This window comes from Schistocerca piceifrons, chromosome 3 (assembly GCF_021461385.2).
Source record: "Schistocerca piceifrons isolate TAMUIC-IGC-003096 chromosome 3, iqSchPice1.1, whole genome shotgun sequence".
NCBI classification, from domain to species: domain Eukaryota; kingdom Metazoa; phylum Arthropoda; class Insecta; order Orthoptera; family Acrididae; genus Schistocerca; species Schistocerca piceifrons.
In genome coordinates, this window is record NC_060140.1 from 678,249,672 (window position 1) to 678,274,134 (window position 24,463).

The 24,463-nt window shown below is 38.0% G+C and overlaps 1 protein-coding gene across 3 annotated transcripts in view; it reads left to right on the forward strand.

The window, feature by feature from the left end:
- The window catches only part of LOC124787881 (WAS/WASL-interacting protein family member 2-like), an 82,860-nt gene that overhangs the window by 44,540 nt on the left and 13,857 nt on the right, over window positions 1–24,463 (forward strand). For all 3 annotated transcript variants that reach the window (XM_047254859.1, XM_047254860.1, XM_047254861.1), the window contains exons 4-7: window positions 551–615; window positions 2,420–2,518; window positions 18,792–19,445; window positions 22,678–22,852. In XM_047254859.1, coding sequence (XP_047110815.1) covers window positions 551–615; window positions 2,420–2,518; window positions 18,792–19,445; window positions 22,678–22,852 — 993 coding nt within the window. The remainder of the gene's footprint in view (window positions 1–550; window positions 616–2,419; window positions 2,519–18,791; window positions 19,446–22,677; window positions 22,853–24,463) is intronic.

The following is a 24,463-nucleotide window of genomic DNA, read 5'->3' on the forward strand; positions in this document are numbered from 1 at the left end:
AGTGAACCTGCATAGCCCTTTATCTTTCCCTGCTTGTCTCGTCTCGTTCCCCGTCCCCCCTCCTCCATCCCCTCCCCCAACACCACCCCTTTCCAATACATCCTCCCAATGCTGCATCTAAAGGCCCACCAACCTATCCATACCACATCCCTGTATGCTTCTACAGACAGCACAACAGCATCTTCCCTCACACCTACTCTTGTATCCCTCCCCCTCCCCAGCCCATGCTTCTTTGTATCCCCATCACCCAACCCAGCAGAGATCAGTGAATATTAACACACATTGCTTGCATTGGAGATATTTGTGTGGTAAATCAACAAATTATTTAGCAGTTGAGAATAAGCTTTGGCTATTTAGGAGAGCTGCCAAACTGAACTTGTTTGTTTAAAGTCAGTTGTTAACAATGTGACATATGGTTACTGATCTCAAGGGCTTTACCCATTGTTTCCTAAGACCAAGATATAAGATCTAAAGAAGTAAACATTTTGTATGTGTGTTAAATGTCTGGCTTTGTATTTACAATTTTATTTGAAGAATTGTGTTGTTCTAGGAGACACAGGCAGTGCATTACAAAACATGACTCAGTCAAGACATTCTCCACCTGCCAGCAATGCTGTAAGTACTCCACACATTTTTTTTCTAGGTTCTAGGGTAGTGTTTTTTCGAGGTACTGCATTAGGCATTATTTAGATACCATAGACAGTGAAAGCTTTCCTACTGGTACTTTAGATCATGTTTTGTAGCCATCACTATAACATGTGTATTTCAATTATTGTCTTTACATCAGAGCAGTTAATGATTTCACTTTGTACCTCTACAACATGTAAAGTCTATTTATAGTGTCCGTACTTCACATACATTTTAATCAGTGCCATATGCAAGTTTTGTTATATGTCTTTTCATATTACAATTTCTCTGCATTGCCGCTTCCATTTAGCATTAGATCATTTCAGTCAGATATGTAACCATCCAGGCTGCTTTGACACCTCCTCTTTCATTTTGTCTACCCTTATCCTCAAGACAGGTGGGTTTGTTTCATTCTGGGGCAGAGTGACCTCCCCATCCTTTTTAACCTTCCCCGACCTATCCTCTCTCCTCCCCGACATTGGAAGCAAAGTTCTGAAAGTAGGTTGTGTTTGTCTTTACGTTTACATATGTGTGTTGACAGTACTACACATTTCACCCTGTAAAGGAAAATACTGGCAGCAATTCCATCCCACAACTTATTAGTAAACTAGAATATCAGTCAGACAGTCATAAACCTTAGAGTGCTGAGTCCAGAGCTTCTGTTCCATTACAGTCTTAACAACAAATAACAAATGCAGACATAACAAATGTTACCAACAAAAAGTACATCATACTAAAATGGAACCTAAATGGGTTCAGAGCAATGCGGAGTAACTGAAGCTGCTAGGGCAAGTTAGGTCATTGCACAAGAAAGGTCAATGCAGCATGATTGATTTCTTGTAGTGTCAGTCTTGTTTTGAGTAGTACTTCATTTATAATTACCTTCATGTTAACAAAAGGTTAAAATTATACCATTTCTTTCTTTTTCTCTGAGCAGCCCATGGTCTGTTCTTTTGGCAAAATTTTAATGTTTATATACTCTCAAACAGCTACTGTCTATACTGTGAGACATCATGCCTTATCCATTAATATTAAAATAAAACATTTGACAATTATTAGTACGTCTTCACGTGAAACTGCTTTCTGGTCATACCTCTTACTATGCATATGTTAGTCAAGTGAGCAGTTGCATTGTTTATTATTGTGCTGATTTTCCTTCTTCAAATTGACTGTATGAGGACTCCAATTTAGCTTTTACTACACGATACAAAAATTTTAAAACTACTTATTAATCTTGGTGCTTAGTAAATGAATTGGTATTTGATGTTTATGGCTTATAAGTTGTTTGGAGGACACAACTAGTTAAATATAAGACTGCATTTACATGTCCAGTAGTATTCCTCACCAGTGAATGTTGGAGCATTTTATCATAGCAACAGACAATTTCCAATTTGACAGGAAAATGTCTTTCTTAAATCAAAGTTAAATTAGATTCAGTTCATGGATCTGGCTGACCATTACACTGACAAAGTAGTACATGTCTTTTTCTCTATAGATGTACAAGCAAATTCCACAGGCAATTGCCTTGGCCATGACTACCTTGATCAACATTATTAGATGAAGGCTTACGCGGAAGAAGTCATTGGTTCTAATGAGGTTTTTTTTTCTGTACTGTGTTGTAATAATAAACATTTGTAAAGGAAAAAGACACTAATACTATGAGACTTTTCTCTCAATAAGCTTCCGTCCTAGTATGACAAAATTTTTGGTGTGTGTGGGGGAGGGGGGGGGGGGCGGGCAGGGAAGACAGTAATAACTGGTTTTGTTTAATTTTGTATTCTTTTATTTTCAGAGACAGGATTCCGACAGGCGTCCATATCCTTATGACATTAAAAACAGGGGTCCACCGCCACAACCTCCACCTCCATCTCAGAAGCCATCAATGCCAACAGTAAGAAAATTTATCATATGGAAAATAATACGCAATAAAATTGACAGTTTTATGTGCAGACTGTTTTGTCAATTTTCGTATGCCATTACTTTGTAAACATTTCATAATTATAAAGTTGGAGAGGCTATAAGTAGAGTTTTTAGAACAGTAGTGGTGGTTAGCTTTGCGTGGCAGAGAAAGGGCACTGATTAAGGATGTTAAATGCAAGGAGAGAGCTGCCGCATGACAACTAACATAACAAAAGATAGAGCACCTTATTTTTGTATTGGCTTTTTTTCCCCTCTCACCATCCTTATTTGTGTAATTCTGGTCACATCGTACTGGTCAATTTCTGTGTTGTAATAGGTCATATAAAAACCTTTAAACATTTTGGTTTGTAGCATGAGGGGGTACTAGAGAACTTAAATCCCAACAGAAGATTTTTTTGAGATACGTTACTTCGTATATACAGAGACAAAACATAATTTGGTTAAGTTTTTGTACAGGTCCATTTGTGAATTAACTCTTGTTTTCCAGCATAAAAGCATTATTGATACATGAAAGTGAATATGACTTATACATCATCACTTCATTGTGCTATGTCTGTTGACACCTTCATAATCGTTTCATTTTTATTATTTTTGTACTGTGTTTATAGAACTCATACTATTACAATAATTGTTGTTATGTGATTAAAGAGCTAACTTTTTCGTGGACTAACTAGTTCATGCTGTGGACTTCACTGCACATATCTTCAACACTTTGCTGATTATTCACATGCAAGCTAAAGTTTTACGTTTAAATTTGTGTTGTTTATTGTTAACTCTCATTGTAATGTGCAGCTTATGTTCATATGTGAGTATTTTCTTTCTTTGAGTTACTGATAATTTTGTGAGTGCAAAATATTGAAATTTTCATGTAACCGAAATGAAATTGTTATATGTTATAAGTGGAAAAATGTAAATTTTGGCTTTCGTCATTCATGTCAGACAGTTCATTTCATAAACTGCTCAAAAAAGTTTTGCACATCTCATGACGCACATAGTTTGCAATTTTTTTAGACTAGAAACCTCTTTTAATCACAGGAAATTGAGTTCGGGCACCTGCTTAGAAATTGTCAGTACAGTTAAGTAGATATAATGTGTCTATAATAGAAAACATGATAATGCTAATTAAGTACACTGTTCAGTCATCATGTCTCGAAGGGTTATTTCAAGCCTAGACCGCACACACACATTAGTTGTGGAAGTTGCTTGCCAGATTGGCATACGCCACCATGACGTCATCCATCCATCCACTACCGAAGACATGAAACATTGGAGACTTTCCTCATAATGTGACCCACAGTTAACGATACCAACTAATGACTGTAACCTGCAAATAATGGATCACAAGAACACCAAATAGGATCCACAGAACAGTGTACTGCCTTTTTTATGGCAATTTGGGCAAACCCATCCCAACTGTAGTATGCGAAGGAGATAGTGAAGGCAACACCTGGAATGGAAGTCAGATTGATGGTGTCAGGTTCTTTCCACTGGCAAGTGCAGGATTTGTGTGTCATCAGATGATCGCTGGAGAAGAAAGTGGAGGTGACTTGATAAAAATGCATATCTGAAGCATACAGCGTCATTGGTTCAGCAATGACTTGGGTCAGTCATGTTTCAGACTGTTATCATTTACGGCTTTCTGATGCCTCTCATCGACATCCAAGTTAATTTAAGGACCGTACAATTTGGGGATAGAATCTTCCAAATTAATGAGTAGCCCTACAGTCAGCATTCCATTGGCAAGGTATCGTTTTCAACACAATAATGTATGTGCATTCTGTACCTGTCTTATGAACATTTTCCTCTGGATGCAAGATTCACATGAGTGGAATGGCCTATGGTAACTGTTGACATGAACCCTACTGAGCATTTTAGAAAAGATGTTAAAAAGTTTGCATGAAAGCTGCTAATTATTTAATGTTGCCTGGCGTATTTATTATGACACACAGTGTAATCCAATGAGAACATTCTCCCTTGTGTATAAAATAACATTGCCGCATGGATCACATCAAGCTGGATAATGAAGGTGGCTTGTGAAAAAAGGCAAAGCCTGAAACTAGGTAAAGCCAAAATAAGTCACCCAACATTATACAATTAGCAGTGTTAGTGTAAACTTTTAAAAATGTCTTTTCTTCAATATTTGAGAGCTGCAAGATGTGACATACTGAAAACATTTATACCAATGGAGCATGTTTTTGATAAAGGAAAAATTGAAGAGTACCATCACAGGGATCATCCTCACACACTGGTTGATTTTAGGAAGGCCACCTAATGAATGGAACATTCTGGAGCAATGACGTATTGTGAAAAGTGTGTACACTGCATTCTAATGAGATCCAAGCATGGGGTGAGCAACATGGTATTGAATGCTACCCAGCAGATGATTTTGATTTCACTGATACGCACATTCAGATATAACCCACTGGAATGTTTTATCAGGCCTTTAGCCTCCGTTTAAGATTATTTTATATAATTCTGAAGAATTAAACAGATTGCTTAACAGCACATTGATTAACTTAAGAACGTTTTTGAATGTATGTTGCATTAGGTAATCAGAACTCTTGAATGGCTAAGATTCAGTTCTATGAATTTTTTCAACACTCAGCTTGTGCACATGACAGAAATCTGCTGTGACAAGCATTTCTGTTACGTGGGACATCACTCTGATGTGAAAAAGTGATTCATCATTATATATCTTTCTTCTGAAATTCCATTACAGAGAAGTCTATAAAGGTATTCCAGAAAGATTGCATTATTAGCTTCCGAAAATGTAGGTTTCTTCTCCAGAAGAAAGAGGAATTCATTGGGAGAGGTTGAAAAGCGGAGATGGGGCACTCTGACCCCAAATTAATAGAGCCCCACCCGTTTGGTGGAATGCTGGGACTTAATGACAGCCAGGTCTGTCATTCCTATAACATGGCTTTTATAATTCTAAATCGTTAACAAGCACAGGAAGGATATTCAGAGCCACAGCAAGCATAGCCCCATCATACAATTTTCAGAATGTAATAAAATACTCCAAGAACAGAATATCACCAAATTATAGTCTGCAAATAATATCTATTAAAAAAACAACATACAGTGGAACATTGATTATCCAAACATCATTCAACCGAACGGCCACGTAACTGAAATGTTACTCAGCTGTACTTGTAACCATTTGATCTCTGTTACAATCATTTTGACATTTTAATTATCTTGGAGACAGCAAAGGACTTGGAAGAGCAGTTGAGCGGAATGGACAGTGTCTTGAAAGGAGGGTATAAGACGAACATCAACAAAAGCAAAACGAGGATAATGGAATGTAGTCGAATTAAGTTGAGTGATGCTGAGGGAATTAGATTAGGCAATGAGACACTTAAAGTAGTAAAGGAGTTTTGCTATTTGGGGAGCAAAATAACTGATGATGGTTGAAGTAGAGAGAATATAAAATGTAGACTGGTAATGGCAAGGAAAGTGTTTCTGAAGAAGAGAAATTTGTTAACATCGAGTATAGAGATAAGTGTCAGGAAGTCATTTCTGAAAGTATTTGTATGGAGTGTAGCCATGTATGGAAGTGAAACATGGATGATAAATAGTTTGGACAAGAAGGGAATAGAAGCTTTCGAAATGTGGTGCTACAGAAGAATGCTGAAGATTAGATGCGTAGATCACAAAACTAATGAGGAGGTATTGAATAGAATTGGGGAGAAGAGGAGTTTGTGGCACAACTTGACTAGAAGAAGGGATTGGTTGGTAGGAAATGTTCTGAGGCATCAAGGGATGACCAATTTAGTATTGGAGGGCAGCGTGGAGGGTAAAAATCGTAGAGGGAGACGAAGCAATGAATACACTAAGCAGATTCAGAAGGATGTAGGCTGCAGTAGGTACTGGGAGATGATGAAGCTTGCACAGGATAGAGTAGCATGGAGAGCTGCATCTAACCAGTCTCAGGACTGAAGACCACCACAACAACAACAACATACAATCATTTGTCTCACTTTTGCTATGTAAAGTAAACTTGCGATATAAAATGCCTGAAGGTAAACATGTTGTCCTTTCTATGAAAGAGAAATATAAGATTAGTAAACGATTAGAGGAATGTAAATCTGCAAGCAATTTATCTAATACGTTCAAGGTTGGTAAGTCAACAAATACGGATATAAAAATCAGAAGATGAGCATCACAAACTAAGCTTGATTCTACTGATGGGTTAACAAGTCAGAAAACTAAGAAGCGCACCATGAAAACAGATGGGCAATTTCCTCTCAAATCATACAGGTCAAATGTTCTTAAGTTTGCTGAAAAAATATATGTCAAAGTTCCGCATGATACCTTTCCAAAACTACAATAGTCTGATTTTCTTATGATTTGTTAAAATGCTACAGACCTATCTAAATGAGAGTATTTGTCAAAATGTCGCAACGAAAGGGAAAATTGAAAAATCATAACAAAGAAACCAAAAACCATAGAGATCTGAATTTCTTTTCAATAAATACTTTGTTCCCAATACTGTGAGACATGATTAAAACATACACACTATGAAAATTAGTAACTTTTTGTGATTTTCAAAATTATGTTTTGAAAATATGAATAGTGACAGTACGTGAACTGTCTTGAGAAATGATAAAGTGGAAGGACTGCTAATTTTCAACTATGAAATTAATGCATTAAATTCTTAAACTGTCAAAATATTTGTACATAAAGATGACAGAATCTGAAATTTTTTGGTTATTTAGAAATTATTTTCTCCAAAACCCCTATCCTAAATGTTCTAAAAAATTTCGTGATAAGTCAGTTGGTCATTGTACTTAGGGAATGTATAATCAGAGTGGGCAACACTTGTCTGTATAAAATGTGAGAAGTTTTTTAGGTAGACCTAGCTCTACTCTCGAGGTAAAAAAAAAAAAACATTGACACTTAAATATTTAAATTTATTGCTGATTACATTGAGTAAATGTCATGCAAAACTGATATTTCTGAATCAAAGTAATTACTTTATAATGTTATAAGTGAGTGGGAAAACAATTCCTAATTTTGTTTGAAAGCATTTTATAACAAAAAGGAGATACAGAATATTTATACCCATTTTTCTTTTTTATGATATTATTCACAAATTGTTGTTGTCTTCTGTCATGATTTTATTTCTTCATGACAATCCATGAACTAAGATTGCCTATAATGTAACAGTCGACATTACACTGTTGAAAAGAGTTCATTTGTTGCTTTCATGTGCTTTTCATTGAACTTCTATATGAACTTAATTTGCACACGGACAAGGATGATCCAACATGAGCAGTACTTGGGAGATGGGAATTGCACACTGTTCTTTTGATGATAGCATTAGCAGGGCCATGAGGTATCATAAAGAAGACAGTTATATCTTGCAACTCACGAGAGATACTTATTATCTGTCCCACCCACCACTGATTGTCAAACACACAAGAAATGAAGTGAAGTGATTCACTACAAAGTCTTCTAATATATACTGTGGACCCTGCATTTCACAAACAGTAACAGGCTGCATTTTGTCAAGAACCATTCTTGCAATGTATGTGCCACTCCGGGATGCAACCCAGTAGTAGTGACTTGATTGAATTCCTACTAATGGCTTCATAGTAGACCACTATTCTCTCAGTTTTAAATGGAATTCCTTTAATGTACTTTCATTTAGAATTAAGAGTTTCATGTTTGGTACTCATATTGATATTATCTCTACAAATCCAGTAGCATCTCTTATAGCATCAACAGTTTCATGCTGGAGATTAAATCTTGTTGTTGCAAGATGTTTACAGAGATCTCCTACCCCAACACATGCACTTTTTCCATGATCTGTTGCTGAAAATATCAGTTTTTGTCTTAATTCCTGTACTACATTGTTGACCAAGCTCATAAAGTTGAAAGCAGTTTTTAAAATGAGATATTGCACCATCAGTCACATACACATGTTCAGGAAATGCTTGGCCTCTAGATGCTATGTCATCAGTTGCCATGCTGACAGCATAGCATGCATGTGCACTGTCATGAATGAGATCATCACTGACAATAGCGAAACAGTGTGATGTTCCAAGGAAGTGAGCAATACATGTGAATATTGTGATGTGTGCCAGTGATGACTTTGAATTTCCTTCTGCAAAGCAACAAACCAGTACTCAGCAAAGTTCCAATGAAGAACTAATGTGTCAGTATTCCTGGATATGTCTAATTTTACTTCTGCTATGGCCTGTCTTTGAATCTTCTGGATATGATGGTGAGCTATTCCTTTCATGACCCAATGCCTAACCTCTGTAACAAACTTCCCTGACTCACTGTCTTCTTCACCAGCTCTCTCCCTCCCACAGTGCATTGGTTATGTCATTGTCAGTATCCTGAAGGTGTAATGCTTAACAGTCATCACTTCAGCTCCACGGCATTTTGCACACTCCTGCAACCTACTTTTATCTTGTGATTCTTGACATATACACAAATGCATCAGGTTCATCTCTGTGTACTTCTTCCTGTGACACTGCTTATGGCGAAACTGTTTTCAAATTAGTGAAGTAAATACATGTGCATACTTCCTTCACTGGCTGGCATTTTACCCAATTTGGGATGTAATGAGTAGAATTTTGTGAGATCAGTTTTTAAACTTTGGTTCTCCTTTTTCATTAGGAGATACGCTTCTCCACTTTCTCAAACAGAGATAACATGATTCTGGTTAGGACTTTGCTTCTGCAATCTTTGACATCACTTAGGTAGTATTCCAGAGTAACAGTAAGCATATCATCTTGCAACAGATGCTCCCAGTAAGAATCTGGGCAAGCTCAAATACATTTCTGATTCTTTATTTTATGAGCTTTTGAAATCAAATAATGTGAAGAAATGGGTGTGTGTTTCTATATCTGCTGCTTAAGAGTAGCCTATACAAGGGCGATGTACTTGAGGACAATATTATGGAAATGGAAGAGGATGTAGATGAAGATGAAATGGGAGATACGATACTGCGTGAAGAGTTTGACAGAGCACTGAAAGACCTGAGTCAATACAAGGCCCCGGGAGTAGACAACATTCCATTAGAACTACTGACGGCGGGAGAGCCAGACCTGACAACACTCTACCATCTGGTGAGCAAGATGTATGAGACGGGCGAAATACCCTCAGACTTCAAGAAGAATATAATAATTCCAATCCCAAAGAAAGCAGGTGTTGACAGATGTGGAAATTACTGAACAATCAGTTTAATAAGCCACAGCTGCAAAATACTAACAGGAATTCTTTACAGATGAATGGAAAAACTAGTAGAAGCCAACCTCGGGGAAGATCAGTTTGGATTCTGTAGAAATACTGGAACACGTGAGGCAATACTGACCTTACGACTTATCTTAGAAGAAAGATTAAGGAAAGGCAAACCTACGTTTCTAGCATTTGTTGACTTAGAGAAAGCTTTTGACAATGTTGACTGGAATACTCTCTTTCAAATTCTAAAGGTGGCAGGGGTAAAATACAGGGAGCGAAAGGCTATTTACAATTTGTACAGAAACCAGATGTCAGTTATAAGAGTCGAGGGACATGAAAGGGAAGCAGTGGTTGGGAAGGGAGTAAGACAGGTTTGTAGCCTCTCCCCGATGTTATTCAATCTGTATATTGAGCAAGCAGTAAAGGAAACAAAAGAAAAATTCGGAGTAGGTATTAAAATCCATGGAGAAGAAATAAAAACTTTGAGGTTCGCCGATGACATTTTAATTCTGTCAGAGACAGCAAAGGACTTGGAAGAGCAGTTGAATGGAATGGACAGTGTCTTGAGAGGAGTATATAAGATGAACATCAACAAAAGCAAAACGAGGATAATGGAATGTAGTCGAATTAAGTCGGGTGATGCTGAGGGAATTAGATTAGGAAATGAGACACTTAAAGTAGTAAAAGAGTTTTGCTATTTGGGGAGCAAAATAACTGATGATGGTCCAAGTAGAGAGGATATAAAATGTAGACTGGCAATGGCAAGGAAAGCGTTTGTGAAGAAGAGAAATTTGTTAACATCGAGTATAGATTTAACTGTCAGGAAGTCTTTTCTGAAAGTATTTGTATGGAGTGTAGCCATGTATGGAAGTGAAACATGGACGATAAATAGTTTGGACAAGAAGAGAATAGAAGCTTTTGAAATGTGGTGCTACAGAAGAATGCTGAGGATTAGATGGGTAGATCACATAACTAATGAAGTATTGAATAGGATCAGGGAGAAGAGCAGTTTGTGGCACAACTTGACCAGAAGAAGGGATCGGTTGGTAGGACATGTTCTGAGGCATCAAGGGATCACCAATTTAGTATTGGAGGGCAGCGTGGAGGGTAAAAATCGTAGGGGGAGACCAAGAGATGGATACACTAAGCAGATTCAGAAGGATGTAGGTTGCAGTAGGTACTGGGAGATGAAGAAGCTTGCACAGGATAGAGTAGCATGGAGAGCTGCATCAAACCAGTCTCAGGACTGAAGACCACAACAACAACAACAAAGAGTAGCCAACTGGTATCAGTATCAGTAATTGTACCTTCTCAGTATAGGTGGCTGCTGAGATAGCAGTATTTAGGTTTTGAAAACACACATCACATTTCATGCACATATCAGTATCGTCAGGTTCTGTATCAAGTCCATCTACATTATACGCTTCACAAAGTTTCTAAGATTTCGCTTGTGTAAAACTTGTTTCGATTTCTTCCACTTTCCTTTTTACATGCTGTTTTCTTCTTGTGCTTCTTACTTTTCCTGGGCGTTTAAGGGGGGATATAGTAGGGGCTCCAGCAGAAATGACAACATTCAACGCATCAACAACTTCACACTCAGGAATATAAACATCTGCACTGTTTTCTTCAGTTTCACATTTGGGTGATGGTAGTGCTCAGGTGGGTTGTCACTAAATTTCTTCTTGTAGTGAGTGTAGCAATTCCTGCACAATGTATGTGATGCTAATACCACTACTTAAGGACCAAGATATGTCTACAATACCTCTGACAGGTTTCCAACAACTGTGAAGTGTTTTTCACTTTTCTTAATCGCCACATTCTTGTGTCTTTTTTCATAGTCCACACACATCACTCTTTCACTACTGTATTTCCTCACTGACATTGTATGTAGCAAAAAGTTCAAAACAAACACGAAACTCAGTGCAGAATGGTTTATGTGCAAGTTCTCACTCGTTTGTTATAAACAGAAAACTGCTGGAAACAGTATTACCAACATGCATATTTTACACTAGAAATTTGTCATTGTTGTGGTCTTCAGTCCTGAGACTGGTTTGATGCAGCTCTCCATGCTACTCTATCCTGTGCAAACTTCATCTCCCAGTACTTACTGCAACCTATAGCCTTCTGAATCTGCTTAGTGTATTCATCTCTTGGTCTCCCTATATGATTTTTACCATCCACGCTGCCCTCCAATACTAAATTGGTGATCCCTTGATGCCTCAGAACATGTCCTACCAACCGATCCCTTCTTCTGGTCAAGTTGTGCCACAAACTGCTCTTCTCCCTGATCCTATTCAATACTTCATTAGTTATGTGATCTACCCATCTAATTCTCAGCATTCTTCTGTAGCACCACATTTCAAAAGCTTCTATTCTCTTCTTGTCCAAACTATTTATCGTCCATGTTTCACTTCCATACATGGCTACACTCCATACAAATACTTTCAGAAAAGACTTCCTGACAGTTAAAGCTATACTCGATGTTAACAAATTTCTCTTCTTCACAAACGCTTTCCTTGCCATTGCCAGTCTACATTTTATATCCTCTCTACTTGGACCATCATCAGTTATTTTGCTCCCCAAATAGCAAAACTCTTTTACTACTTTAAGTGTCTCATTTCCTAATCTAATTCCCTCAGCATCACCCGACTTAATTCGACTACATTCCATTATCCTCGTTTTGCTTTTGTTGATGTTCATCTTATATACTCCTCTCAAGACACTGTCCATTCCATTCAACTGCTCTTCCAAGTCCTTTGCTGTCTCTGACAGAATTAAAATGTCATCGGTGAACCTCAAAGTTTTTATTTCTTCTCCATGGATTTTAATACCTACTCCGAATTTTTCTTTTGTTTCCTTTACTGCTTGCTCAATATACAGATTGAATAACATCGGGGAGAGGCTACAACCCTGTCTTACTCCCTTCCCAACCACTGCTTCCCTTTCATGTCCCTCGACTCTTATAACTGACATCTGGTTTCTGTACAAATTGTAAATAGCCTTTCACTCCCTGTATTTTACCCCTGCCACCTTTAGAATTTGAAAGAGAGTATTCCAGTCAACATTGTCAAAAGCTTTCTCTAAGTCAAAAAATGCTAGAAACGTAGGTTTGCCTTTCCTTAATCTTTCTTCTAAGATAAGTCGTAAGGTCAGTATTGCCTCATGTCTTCCAACATATCTACGGAATCCAAACTGATCTTCGCCGAGGTCGGCTTCTACCAGTTTTTCCATTCGTCTGTAAAGAATTTGCGTTAGTATTTTGCAGCTGTGACTTACTGAACCTCTAGTTCAGTAATTTTCACATCTGTCAACACCTGCTTTCTTTGGGATTGGAATTATTATATTCTTCTTGAAGTCTGAGGGTATTTCACCTGTCTCATACATCTTGCTCACCAGATGGTAGAGGTTTGTCAGGACTGGCTCTCCCAAGGCCGTCAGTAGTTCTAATGGAGTGTTGTCTACTCCCGGGGCCTTGTTTCGACTCAGGTCTTTCAGTGCTCTGTCAAACTCTTCACGCAGTATCATATCTCCCATTTCATCTTCATCTACATCCTCTTCCATTTCCATAATATTGTCCTCAAGTACATCACCCTTGTCCAGACCCTCTATATACTCCTTCCACCTTTCTACTTTCCCTTCCTTGCTTAGAAGTGGGTTTCCATCTGAGCTCTTGATATGCATACAAGTGGCTCTCTTTTCTCCAAAGGTCTCTTTAATTTTCCTGTAGGCAGTATCTCTCTTGTCCTTAGTGAGATAAGCCTCTATATCTTTACAATCGTCCTCTAGCCATCCCTGCTTAGCCATTTTGCACTTCCTGTTGATCTCATTCTTGGACGTTTGTACTCCTTTTTGCCTGCTTCATTTACTACATTTTTATATTTTCTCCTTTGATCAATTAAATTCAATATTTCATCTGTTACCCAAGGATTTCTACTAGCCCTCGTCTTTTTACCTACTTGATCCTCTGCTGCCTTCACTACTTCATCCCTCAAAGCTACCCATTCTTCTTCTACTGTATTTCTTTCCCCCATTCCTGTCAATTGTTCCCTTACGCTCTCCCTGAAACTCTGTACAACCTCTGGTTTAGTCAGTTTATCCAGGTCCCATCTCCTTAAATTCCCACCTTTTTGCGGTTTCTTCAGTTTTAATCTACAGTTTATAACCAATAGATTGTGGTCATAGTCCACATCTGCCCCTGGAAATGTCTTACAATTTAAAACCTGGTTCCTAAATCTCTGTCTTACCATTATATAACCTATCTGATACCTTCTAGTATCTCCAGGATTCTTCCATGTATACAACCTTCTTTTATGATTCTTGAACCAAGTGTTAGCTATGATTAAGTTATGCTCTGTGCAAAATTCTACCAGACAGCTTCCTCTTTCATTTCTTACCCCCAATCCATATTCACCTACTATGTTTCCTTCTCTCCCTCTTCCTACTATCGAATTCCAGTCACCCGTGACTATTAAATTTTCATCTCCCTTCACTACCTGAATAATTTCTTTTATCTCATCATACATTTCATCGATTTTTTCATAATCTGCAGAGCTAGTTGGCATATAAACTTGTACTACTGTAGTAGGCATAGGCTTCGTGTCTACCTTGGCGACAATAATGCGTTCGCTATGCTGTTTGTAGTAGCTTACCCACACTCCTATTTTTTTTTTTTTTGTTCATTATTAAACCTACTCCTGCATTACCCCTATTTGATTTTGTATTTATAACCCTGTATTCACCTGACCAAAAGTCTTGTTCCTCCTGCCACCGAACTTCACTAATTCCCACTATATCTAACTTTAACCTATCCATTTCCCTTTTTAAATTTTCTAACCTACCTGCTCGATCCTCCCCTCATGAACCATGGACCTTGCCATTGGTGGGGAGGCTTGCGTGCCTCAACGATACAGATAGCCGTACCGTAGGTGCAACAACAATGGAGGGGTATCTGTTGAGAGGCCAGACAAACGTGTGGTTCCTGAAGAGGGGCACCAGCCTTTTCAGTAGTTGCAGGGGCAACAGTCTGGATGATTGACTGATCTGGCCTTGTAACACTAACCAAAACGGCCTTGCTGTTGTGGTACTGCGAACGGCTGAAAGCAAGGGGAAACTACAGCCGTAATTTTTCCCGAGGGCATGCAGCTTTACTGTATGGTTAAATGATGATGGCCTCTTCTTGGGTAAAATATTCCGGAGGTAAAATAGTCCCCGATTCGGATCTCCGGGCGGGAACTACTCAAGAGGACGTCGTTATCAGGAGATTCCGTAGAAATACTGGCAATACTGACCTTACGACTTATCTTGGAAGAAAGATTAAGCAAAGGCAAACCTACATTTCTAGCATTTGTAGACTTAGAGAAAGCTTTTGACAATGTTGACTGGAATACTCTCTTTCAAATTCTGAAGGTGGCAGGGGTAAAATACGGGGAGCGAAAGGCTATTTACAATTTGTACAGAAACCAGATAGCATTTATAAGACTCGAGGGGCATGAAAGGGAAGCAGTGGTTGGGAAGGGAGTGAGACAGGGTTGTAGCCTCTCCCCGATGTTATTCAATCTGTATATTGAGCAAGCAGTAAAGGAAACAAAAGAAAAATTCAGAGTAGGTATTAAAATCCAGGGAGAAGAAATAAAAACTTTGAGGTTCGCCGATGACATTGTAATTCTGTCAGAGACAGCAAAGGACTTGGAAGAGCAGTTGAACGGAATGGACAGTGTCTTCATAGGAGGATATAAGATGAACATCAACAAAAGCAAAACGAGGATAATGGAATGTAGTCGAATTAAGTTGAGTGATGCTGAGGGAATTAGATTAGGAAATGAGACACTTAAAGTAGTAAAGGAGTTTTGCTATTTGGGGAGCAAAATAACTGATGATGGTCGAAGCAGAGAGGATATAAAATGTAGACTGGCAATGGCAAGGAAAGCGTTTCTGAAGAAGAGAAATTTGTTAACATCGAGTATAGATTTTAAGTGTCAGGAAGCCGTTTCTGAAAGTATTTGTGTGGAGTGTAGCCATGTATGGAAGTGAAACATGGGCAATAAATAGTTTGGACAAGAAGAGAATAGAAGCTTTTGAAATGTGGTGCTACAGAAGACTGTTGAAGATTAGGTAGATAGATCACGTAACTAATGAGGAGGTATTGAATACGATTGGGGAGAAGAGAAGTTTGTGGCACAACTTGACTAGAAGAAGGGATCGGTTGGTAGGACATGTCCTGAGGCATCAAGGGATCACAAATTTAGTATTGGAGGGCAGCGTGGAGGGTAAAAATCGTAGAGGGAGACCAAGAGATGAATACACTAAGCAGATTCAGAAGGATGTAGGTTGCAGTAGGTACTGGGAGATGAAGGAGCTTGCACAGGATAGATTAGCATGGAGAGCTGCATCAAACCAGTCTCAGGACTGAAGACCACAACAACAACAACAACAACAACCTGCCCGATTAAGGGATCTGACATTCCACACTCCAATCCGTAGAGTGCCAGTTTTCTTTCTCCTGCTAACGACGTCCTCTTGAGTAGTCCCCGTCTGGAGATCCGAATGGGGGACTATTTTACCCAAGAGCACGCTATCATCATTTAACCATACAGTAAAGCTGCATGCCCTCGGGAAAAATTACGGCTGTAGTTTCCCGTTGCTTTCAGCCGAAATTTAGTAATGCGAAATATGCAGAACATTGAAAACTTTACACAGAAAAATGTTGCCCACTGTTTTTGCACTGACTATGAACATATTAACCAGACAGTATTTTGTGTAATTATCAGAAGTTCTCAGATGAGGGTTTTCGAGTAAATAATTCGTAAAAACCCATAAAATGCATTTTTTTTCCTTTTTAGTAATAAATATTTACGTAATACAGATAGCTGGAGCAGAGAAGATTCATTCATAGTATCTTGTAGTATGACAGAAAAGTTAGCATTCTGTAACTTTCCAAATAAGGGAAAAAAAGAAATTAAGTGGAAAAATTAACTTAAATTTCATATTTTCCTCTTAAATTTGTAAGTTAAAGGAAGCCCATAACTGTGTGGGTGTCAACTAAATTTCAACACACTAAGAGGGAGCTTTAACGCAAATCATCTGCCAGGTCTCCAGTTTATTAGTTTTATATTTCTATATAATTTTTTGTTCTCTATTGTTTTAAGAGTTATTTACAAAACATACATTTTTCAAAGGGCCGTACCATGTACAAAAATTAAGATGAAACAAAAATAGTTTATTTCGTAACACTTACGATGTAGAGGTCTAATATACGTTTTTCCAGAAAAATTCATGACTATGAGTTGACATGACTTGTACGATTTGAAATGAAATCACCCAGATCTAGATCTAAAATAAGGGACGTATTGAGGGAAGAAGATTACGCTCTCAAAAACTTTTACAATGCTGACAAAATGTGGGTTAATTGGAAAGCTGTGTGAAGAAAAACCCTTGCTTCACATCATGAATTAGCAGCACCTGGCCCAAAAATAAGCAAGGATCATATTACCACTTTAGCTTGTTGTGATGCTATTGGTAGCAGTGTTTTAAACATTGTAATGTATCTGCAAAATCTTACAAAAGAGTAACTGGATGGATAGTAAGATTTTCTTGCAATGTTTTATGAAAGTTTTTGTCCCCTCTGTTAAAGCTCATCCGTTAAAGAACGGCAAATGGGAGAAAACATTACTGCTCATTGACAACACACCAACTCATCTGCCATGTGGTATCTTAAACGAAGAGTTCATAAAAGCTCTATTTTTTTCCACCTAACTTAATGTCTTCATTACAGCTCATGGGATAATGCATTACTAAGACTTTCAAACAGTATCACAGAGAAGAATTGTTGTTTAAGTTACTGTTAAAAATGTTGGATTTGAAAGATGCATCCTACATGACTGAACATAATTTGAAAAACTGTCTGGAAGAAAATTGTGTATGTGGTGCAAAGTTCTCAAGTCTAACTAAAAATGACCAACAGAAGCATATGTCTCATATGGTCAGTATGCTAAAAGAATTGTTGCCAAGAATCTGATGAAGAAGACTTCAAGAAAGGATGAATGTCAATGATGCAAATCTGGAACACCAAATTATTCAGGTAAACCTTGTCACTGATAAACCTGACACCACAACAATCTCATTAAGTAGTGTTCCAGAAAATGAAGATAATAATATATGTGATGCTTTTGAAGCATTTACGTGTTTAGATACTTTCTGGTGATGATTTGAAGCTGAAGGTGAAAGTCAGCAGTATCGGATTTCTGTCCTGAAAAAAGTGTGTGGTTCACATGCTAGTAAGTAGGTAGGCTTGCTTGGACAGACCAAAATTAAGGATTTTTTAAAAGCGTTAATTCTGTTCATATTTGCTGTATATGCAAAATGTATAATCATGTATTACATATTAACAATATTATGAAAATGATGATTGCTGCTCACCATATAGTGGAGATTTTGAGTTACAGACAGGTACAATAAAAAGACTGCTAAACAAGTTTCTTTACTTGTTTAGCAGTCTTTTTATTGTGGTTGTCTGCGACTCAGCATCTCCACTATATGGTGAGTAGCAGCATATCCATTTAACAATACTGTCATTATTCCATCCTGGGTTTTCCATTGTGTTATATATTATTTGTTTACTAGACTACATACATTCCTACTGTAATTGCCTTCATAATAATAAATGAGATTTGTGTTGTTATAAATGTATGTAGTTTTAATTGATAAATAAAAGTATACAGTTCAATTATATGAATAAATTGGTTTTCCAAACACCCGTGCCTCCAAATTAGTTCACATAATCACTGCTCTGTATAGTATAAATAGCCACTAGTTGCAGGGACACTTTCTGTAAGTAGTTAACTAATTGTAGATGCTTAACTGAAATTAGAGATGTTTGAAAATTGGACTTGGCAGTAAAGAACTCTTATGTGCAAGTAGCCTGAAGCTTCTCATAACTAATATTGTCATAATATTTATAGTATTATCAAAAGTCATCTTGAATCCACTACAGTTTGAGTCCTATGAAACATGCTTTTCTGAGAGATTTGTTTCAAGCATATGTTCTTTTCCAGAGTGCATCGGACTCCGTATTGCAGACGGGATCAGGCCGCTTTAACACAGGTGTACAGTCCTCAGGAAATGGACCACCGTCTTTACCCAGCAAGCCTCCTGTTGGAAGCTATGGAAAACCCAATGTTGCTCCAAAACCTCCATCTGCCAGTTCTCCTGGAAAGCCCTCTCCTCCTCCAAAGAAACTTGTGATGAATGGTAGTAGACCATCAGTGACACGTGCTCAAAGCATGAGGGTGCCTCGTTCTCCACCGGTAGCCCCTCCATTACCTGTATTCCCCCCTGCTGGTAAAGAATTGACAAGCTATCAGAAAGGGACAATGGTTCCACCCGCTTTTCACCAATCGCAGGACTCATTACATCGATATCGTACAAACCCTCCTCCACCTCCACGTACTGCTACTCTACCATCTAATCTCAGTGGACATAGTATGAAGTCAGTTGCCCCTCTGCCCCCTCCATCAACTCCTCCACCCCCTGCCCCCACTGTCCGTCCGCCAAGGCCACCACAAACTCGACCTCCTCCGCCACCATCACGGATGGGTGCACCGCAGTGCCCTCCCCCTCCACCTCCCACGACAGCGCCACCTCCACCACCGCACAGAACGACTCCTGCTCCTCCACCTCCATCATCACAAGCCAGGCAGGCTCCTTCAGTAAGTATCCTGCTTGTTTTTGTACTACTTTTTCCATTCAAATGCTTTTCATTTAATTGTATGTAAACCTGTGATACTGTAAAAAAATCCTCATTGAGGGTTATTTAAATTGTATAATGTGAATTAAAATGTAAAATGTATAACGTAAAGTGAGCATTAAGAAGTGTATGGTGTTGAAGGCAGAAGGTACTCTTCTGAGCACTACGAGGACTTGTGGTAAAAACCCCAGGAGTACATACTGAGTATACCCTACTGTAATAAGATCTATTCTAATTTAGTGGGCTACAGTATGGTGGAAAAAAGCAGACAGAAGGTGGCTACTAAGGAGCTTGCTAAGGTGCAGAGACTGACCTGCTTAGCCTTAACAGATGGAACAAGTAGCTCACCCACTCTGAGATGTAGATCATGCTGGACATGCCCCCATTACACATTTGGATTACAATCAAAACAGTGGCAGGGAATACAGGCTAAAAAATGAAATTAACTGGATACATTTTGGATATCCAGAACTCATACCAATACAGTGAGTGGCAATTCAAGGAATGGTCAGAGAAATGCCGGCTGACCATACAATAGCTTCCAGCTGTTTCTATTAACCTTTCAGAGAGCAGCAGAAGAACGAACCATCACACCTTTCTGGAGACATAGTCTGGTTGGTTACTGTCAAGTCAAAAACAGATGAAGGTACTGGGGCTGGAGCATATTAGGTACAGCCTAAGCTAAGAGAACAATCTCTCTAGGACAGTTGACCACAGCATTCCAAATGGTAATATCCACGATCAGGGAGAACATAGCATTTAGATATATTCAAACAGCAGGGCAGCTCAACCATCCCTATCAGCCCCTTAAATTGAATCAAAGATCATTGCAGAATGCCATGAAATGTTTGGGATACTGAGCGAAAGCAACAGGGTAAACCAGATGTGAGTTCATGATCACTTACTAATTTGCGGCAATGAAAAAGTTGTTAGATCACATAGGATAGGCTCGATGACTCCATTTATTTGGCCAGAGCCTGCCATAACCATCACCAAGGTGATGGTAAAATCAAAACTACTTAGCTGGATCAGGAGGCAATACATAGAATATTGGACTATGATCTGAAAACAAAGACAGAGCAAGCTAGTGATCGTGAAGCAATGTTTCAAGAGAAGTTCTTTAATTCTGGACTTGAGGTCACTAATTCCTGAAGAAATCATGTCTAATAAGGTACTAGTAAAGGATCTCTTACTACTCTTTAAGGGTACTGGTTAACTTTATTAAAATAACAGGAAGCAAAACTGCACAATAAACTCAGTTTCACTGCGGGCCAAGACCATTTTTGTTTTTGTCTCACTGCGGTAATCAAGTCAAGTGCATGGTGCAGTACCATATGTTGTAGGTTGAAGCAGTATTCTTTTGCAGTGATGCATCAGTTTAAGAAACAAATATGAAAATGTAGTACTGCCCTTCGTTCTTTAAAAAGTTAGTGTTGTCGGTAGTTAAAACTGTCAAAGTTCAGAAAGTTGTTGTGCTAGTGATATAACAACAGCTCTGCGATTTAACACAGGTTTTCAAATATACATATATTGTTTGAGTGTGTGCTGCAAGGTTTCATCTCTGATTTGATTTTGGGGACTATATGTTTTTTAAATGTGTGTTATTCAGAAAGCTGCATGGAAAGAATCAGTAGAGCCTGTAAGTGTAATAGGTCTACACAAATAAAGAGAGGTAAGCAGTGACAAACCAATTTACTCATAATTAAGAGTATTCTCTTTTGTATATTTGTCAGTATGCATGTCCCTCATAATTTTCGAAACATTTTCCATTTTTACCTCCATGACCCTCCTGAGGTCTGCAGCAGGGCTCTATTTCTCATATAATTAGCAGTGGCCGCAAATTAAAACAGACTTCGAATGTTTGTGAAATAATGAAACATAAACAACAAAATTAAAGATCCGTTAGTGTCCTCCTAAGATGTAATTCATATGCTTCATGTGCCAGGTGTCTACGATGTCAGTTATGAGTGCAAATTTGTTTACATCAGAGAGAGGTATAACTTATGAGTACATAATTGACAGTGTATCAACATTACTTAAAGCTTTGGCATCGAAATAAATTTCCAGTTGTTGAATACCAGACTGACTGCTATAAACATGTACAGCCAAACATAAGAAAAATGGCCATGATATTCAAGTGGTCCTCCAACATGAACAATGATTATGATTACAAGGAGTTGTTGTTTTGTTTGCCAGCGTATGAATAGACTGCACTTACAAGGCTGTCACATTAAGCACATCTGGAGACACTTCTGCAGAAGGTACACATCATAAAAAGCTATCCTGTCACCGGTCATCACAGGAACAGCATCACATCTCCTGATTCAGTGACATGTACTTAAAAAAACTCCATAGTAAATTAAAATCAGTTAAGACACTAAACTCCTCATTCTAGTCATAGAGCAGTTTTTACATTCTTTTGAGGTAATTATAGAAGGGGTTACAGAGTTGCATTGATGAAGACTACTTGCAGTAATGGTTGAGATGTTGAGTGCGGTATAACAGTGTCAAATGGTCTGCAGCACAGAAGATTGTTAAGGAAAGTTCAGTTTATATGTACATTTTCCTGTTGTAGACTTTCAAGTAGATGGATTGTATATTTTGTTCTGAGAACCCATATCTGTATATGTCATTAAATTCTACTTATACTTTTCTGTATATCCTGATTTAAGATTTAATGTTCGATTACTGTACTGAAGTGTGTTTTATAAAAATCTCTCAGAATCGGAAGTAATTTATCAGCTTCATTGCAGTACCGTTAGGCACATGTTCACTTTTGTAGTGCAAACAGCTTCTACAAAAAGTCCTCATGCAAGAAGCAAACAGAACTTCCTGAGGAGACAAATGAATATTTTACAAATATTATTATTATTATTATTATTATTATTATTATTATTATTATTATTATTATTATTATTTTCAATTATTCCCATTTAAGAGAGCATTCGAACTTGAATTCCTTTATGATGATTGTTTATGTTTTTATTATTATTATTTATTTCTGTGTATTAGGTGATACATTGTATTTCAAAGTCCATTGTACACTTGTTATGCTTGACTTAAATAGATGTATTTATTAATATTGTTTATTATTATTATTATTTTTTTTTTGTTTAATGGTTTTGGTTTGTTCTGTTGTAGTAGTGTTAGAGAGTGAAAGTCAACATCATTAAAGTGAGGTTATGCTATTGCAGATTCCATGTTCAGCTCCACCCCCACCACCAGTTAGAAATTCGTCAATGAGGAATGGTAATTCTCCAGTTTGTGGTGACATAGAAACAAGATTTGCTGACCATTTTCATGCTGTGCATGAATTTCCACCACCTCCACCATTTAGGAATGTTCCAAAAATATACAATAGCAAAAATGGTAAGTATTAAAGAAAAGGGTGTATTTTTCTTTGATAGAAATTCTTTTGGAAGTTTCTTGTTCACCTGCTGACCAACAGGTATCAAAAATGGTAACTACTGTTTGAAACTATGATGTCTCTGAAATAGAACTTGGTTATGTAGATGATTTCTGTGGCACGTCATTGTAATAAAGTTTTGTCAGGTTCCTAACTGCATTAATAGGAAAGTTGTTCATGACATTTTGAGGCAGTACTCCCTGTCCTCCCATTATATAGCAAGAAGAAACATCTCAAAATTCTTGTAGACTTTAGGCATTTAAGTATAAAAGCATAACATTTTGACTTGTGTATTTCCATGTGCATCTACATATACATCCCTACTCTGAAAATCACTGTTATGTGTGCCAGGGAATTTTCCTATTCCATTCACATATGGAGTGTGAAAAGAATGAGTGCTTAAATGTCTCTGCTCGTACTGTGATTGTTCTAATCATGTCTTCGCAGTAGTAAGGTTGTAACATATTCATAAATGAAACTCAGTTCTAGGAAATTTCTAGGTGGGTTTTTACGTGACAGTTTATGTCTAATCTTAAAGTGTCTGTCAGTTCAATTCTTTCAAAATATTCATGATACTCTCCCATTGGTCAAATGAACCTTTGACCACATGTGCAGCCCTTCGTATTTGTTCAATATCCCCTGTTATTTCTATCTGGTATGAGTCCCGCACACTTGAGCAGTATTCCAGGATGTGTGTCATGAGTGTTGTGTATGCAGTCTCCTTTGTAGTCTGGTTGCATTACCCTAATGTTCTACTAATGATCTTCAGTTTGCCACCTGATTTACCTACGACAGAAATAATGTGATTGTTCCATTTTATACTCATATAAATGTTACACACGTGTATTTGTGTGAGTTGAGTGTAGCTGCTTTCCGATAGTACTTCATATGTAACTATACCATCTGTGAAAAGTCAGATTACTGTTAATATTGTCTGCAAGGTCACCGATACACAACGTGGATAGCAATGGTTCCAACACATTTCACTGGGCACACCCCAAGTTACTTCGACATCTATGGATGACTCTTCTTGCAGGATAAGTTGTGTGTCCCTCTTCGCCCTCCCCCCAATTCCCCCTCCCCCCTAAAAAAAATTGCAGTCCAGTTACAAATTTTGTTTGCTATCCCATACAATCATACTTTTGATAATAAGTGTAGGTGTGGATGTGGTACAAAGCCAAATACTGTTACTGTTACCCTTCAGATCTACAGTCCTTGAAGGGCCTTGGGCTGCATATTAATATCCTGTCATTCTATCTGGTCCATTGCTTTCCGTCTCCGTCCTCTGACACCCAGCTTTTTTATGTCTTCTTCAATTCTGTCCACCCATCTCTTTCTGGGACATCCCTTCCATTGTCTACCTCCAAACTTGCCATCAAAATTTGTCTTGCATGCTCTGTCTTCCTCCATTCTGACCATATGTCCTGCCCACCAGCCTTTTTATTTTAAAGGTAGTTACAGTGTCAGGTTCTTCAAAAAGTTGTTTAAGCTCTGCATTCTTACAGATGTGCCAACTTTCTTGGTGGTATATTGGGCCATATATTTTATGCAGAAAGTTTCTGTCCCAAATGCTA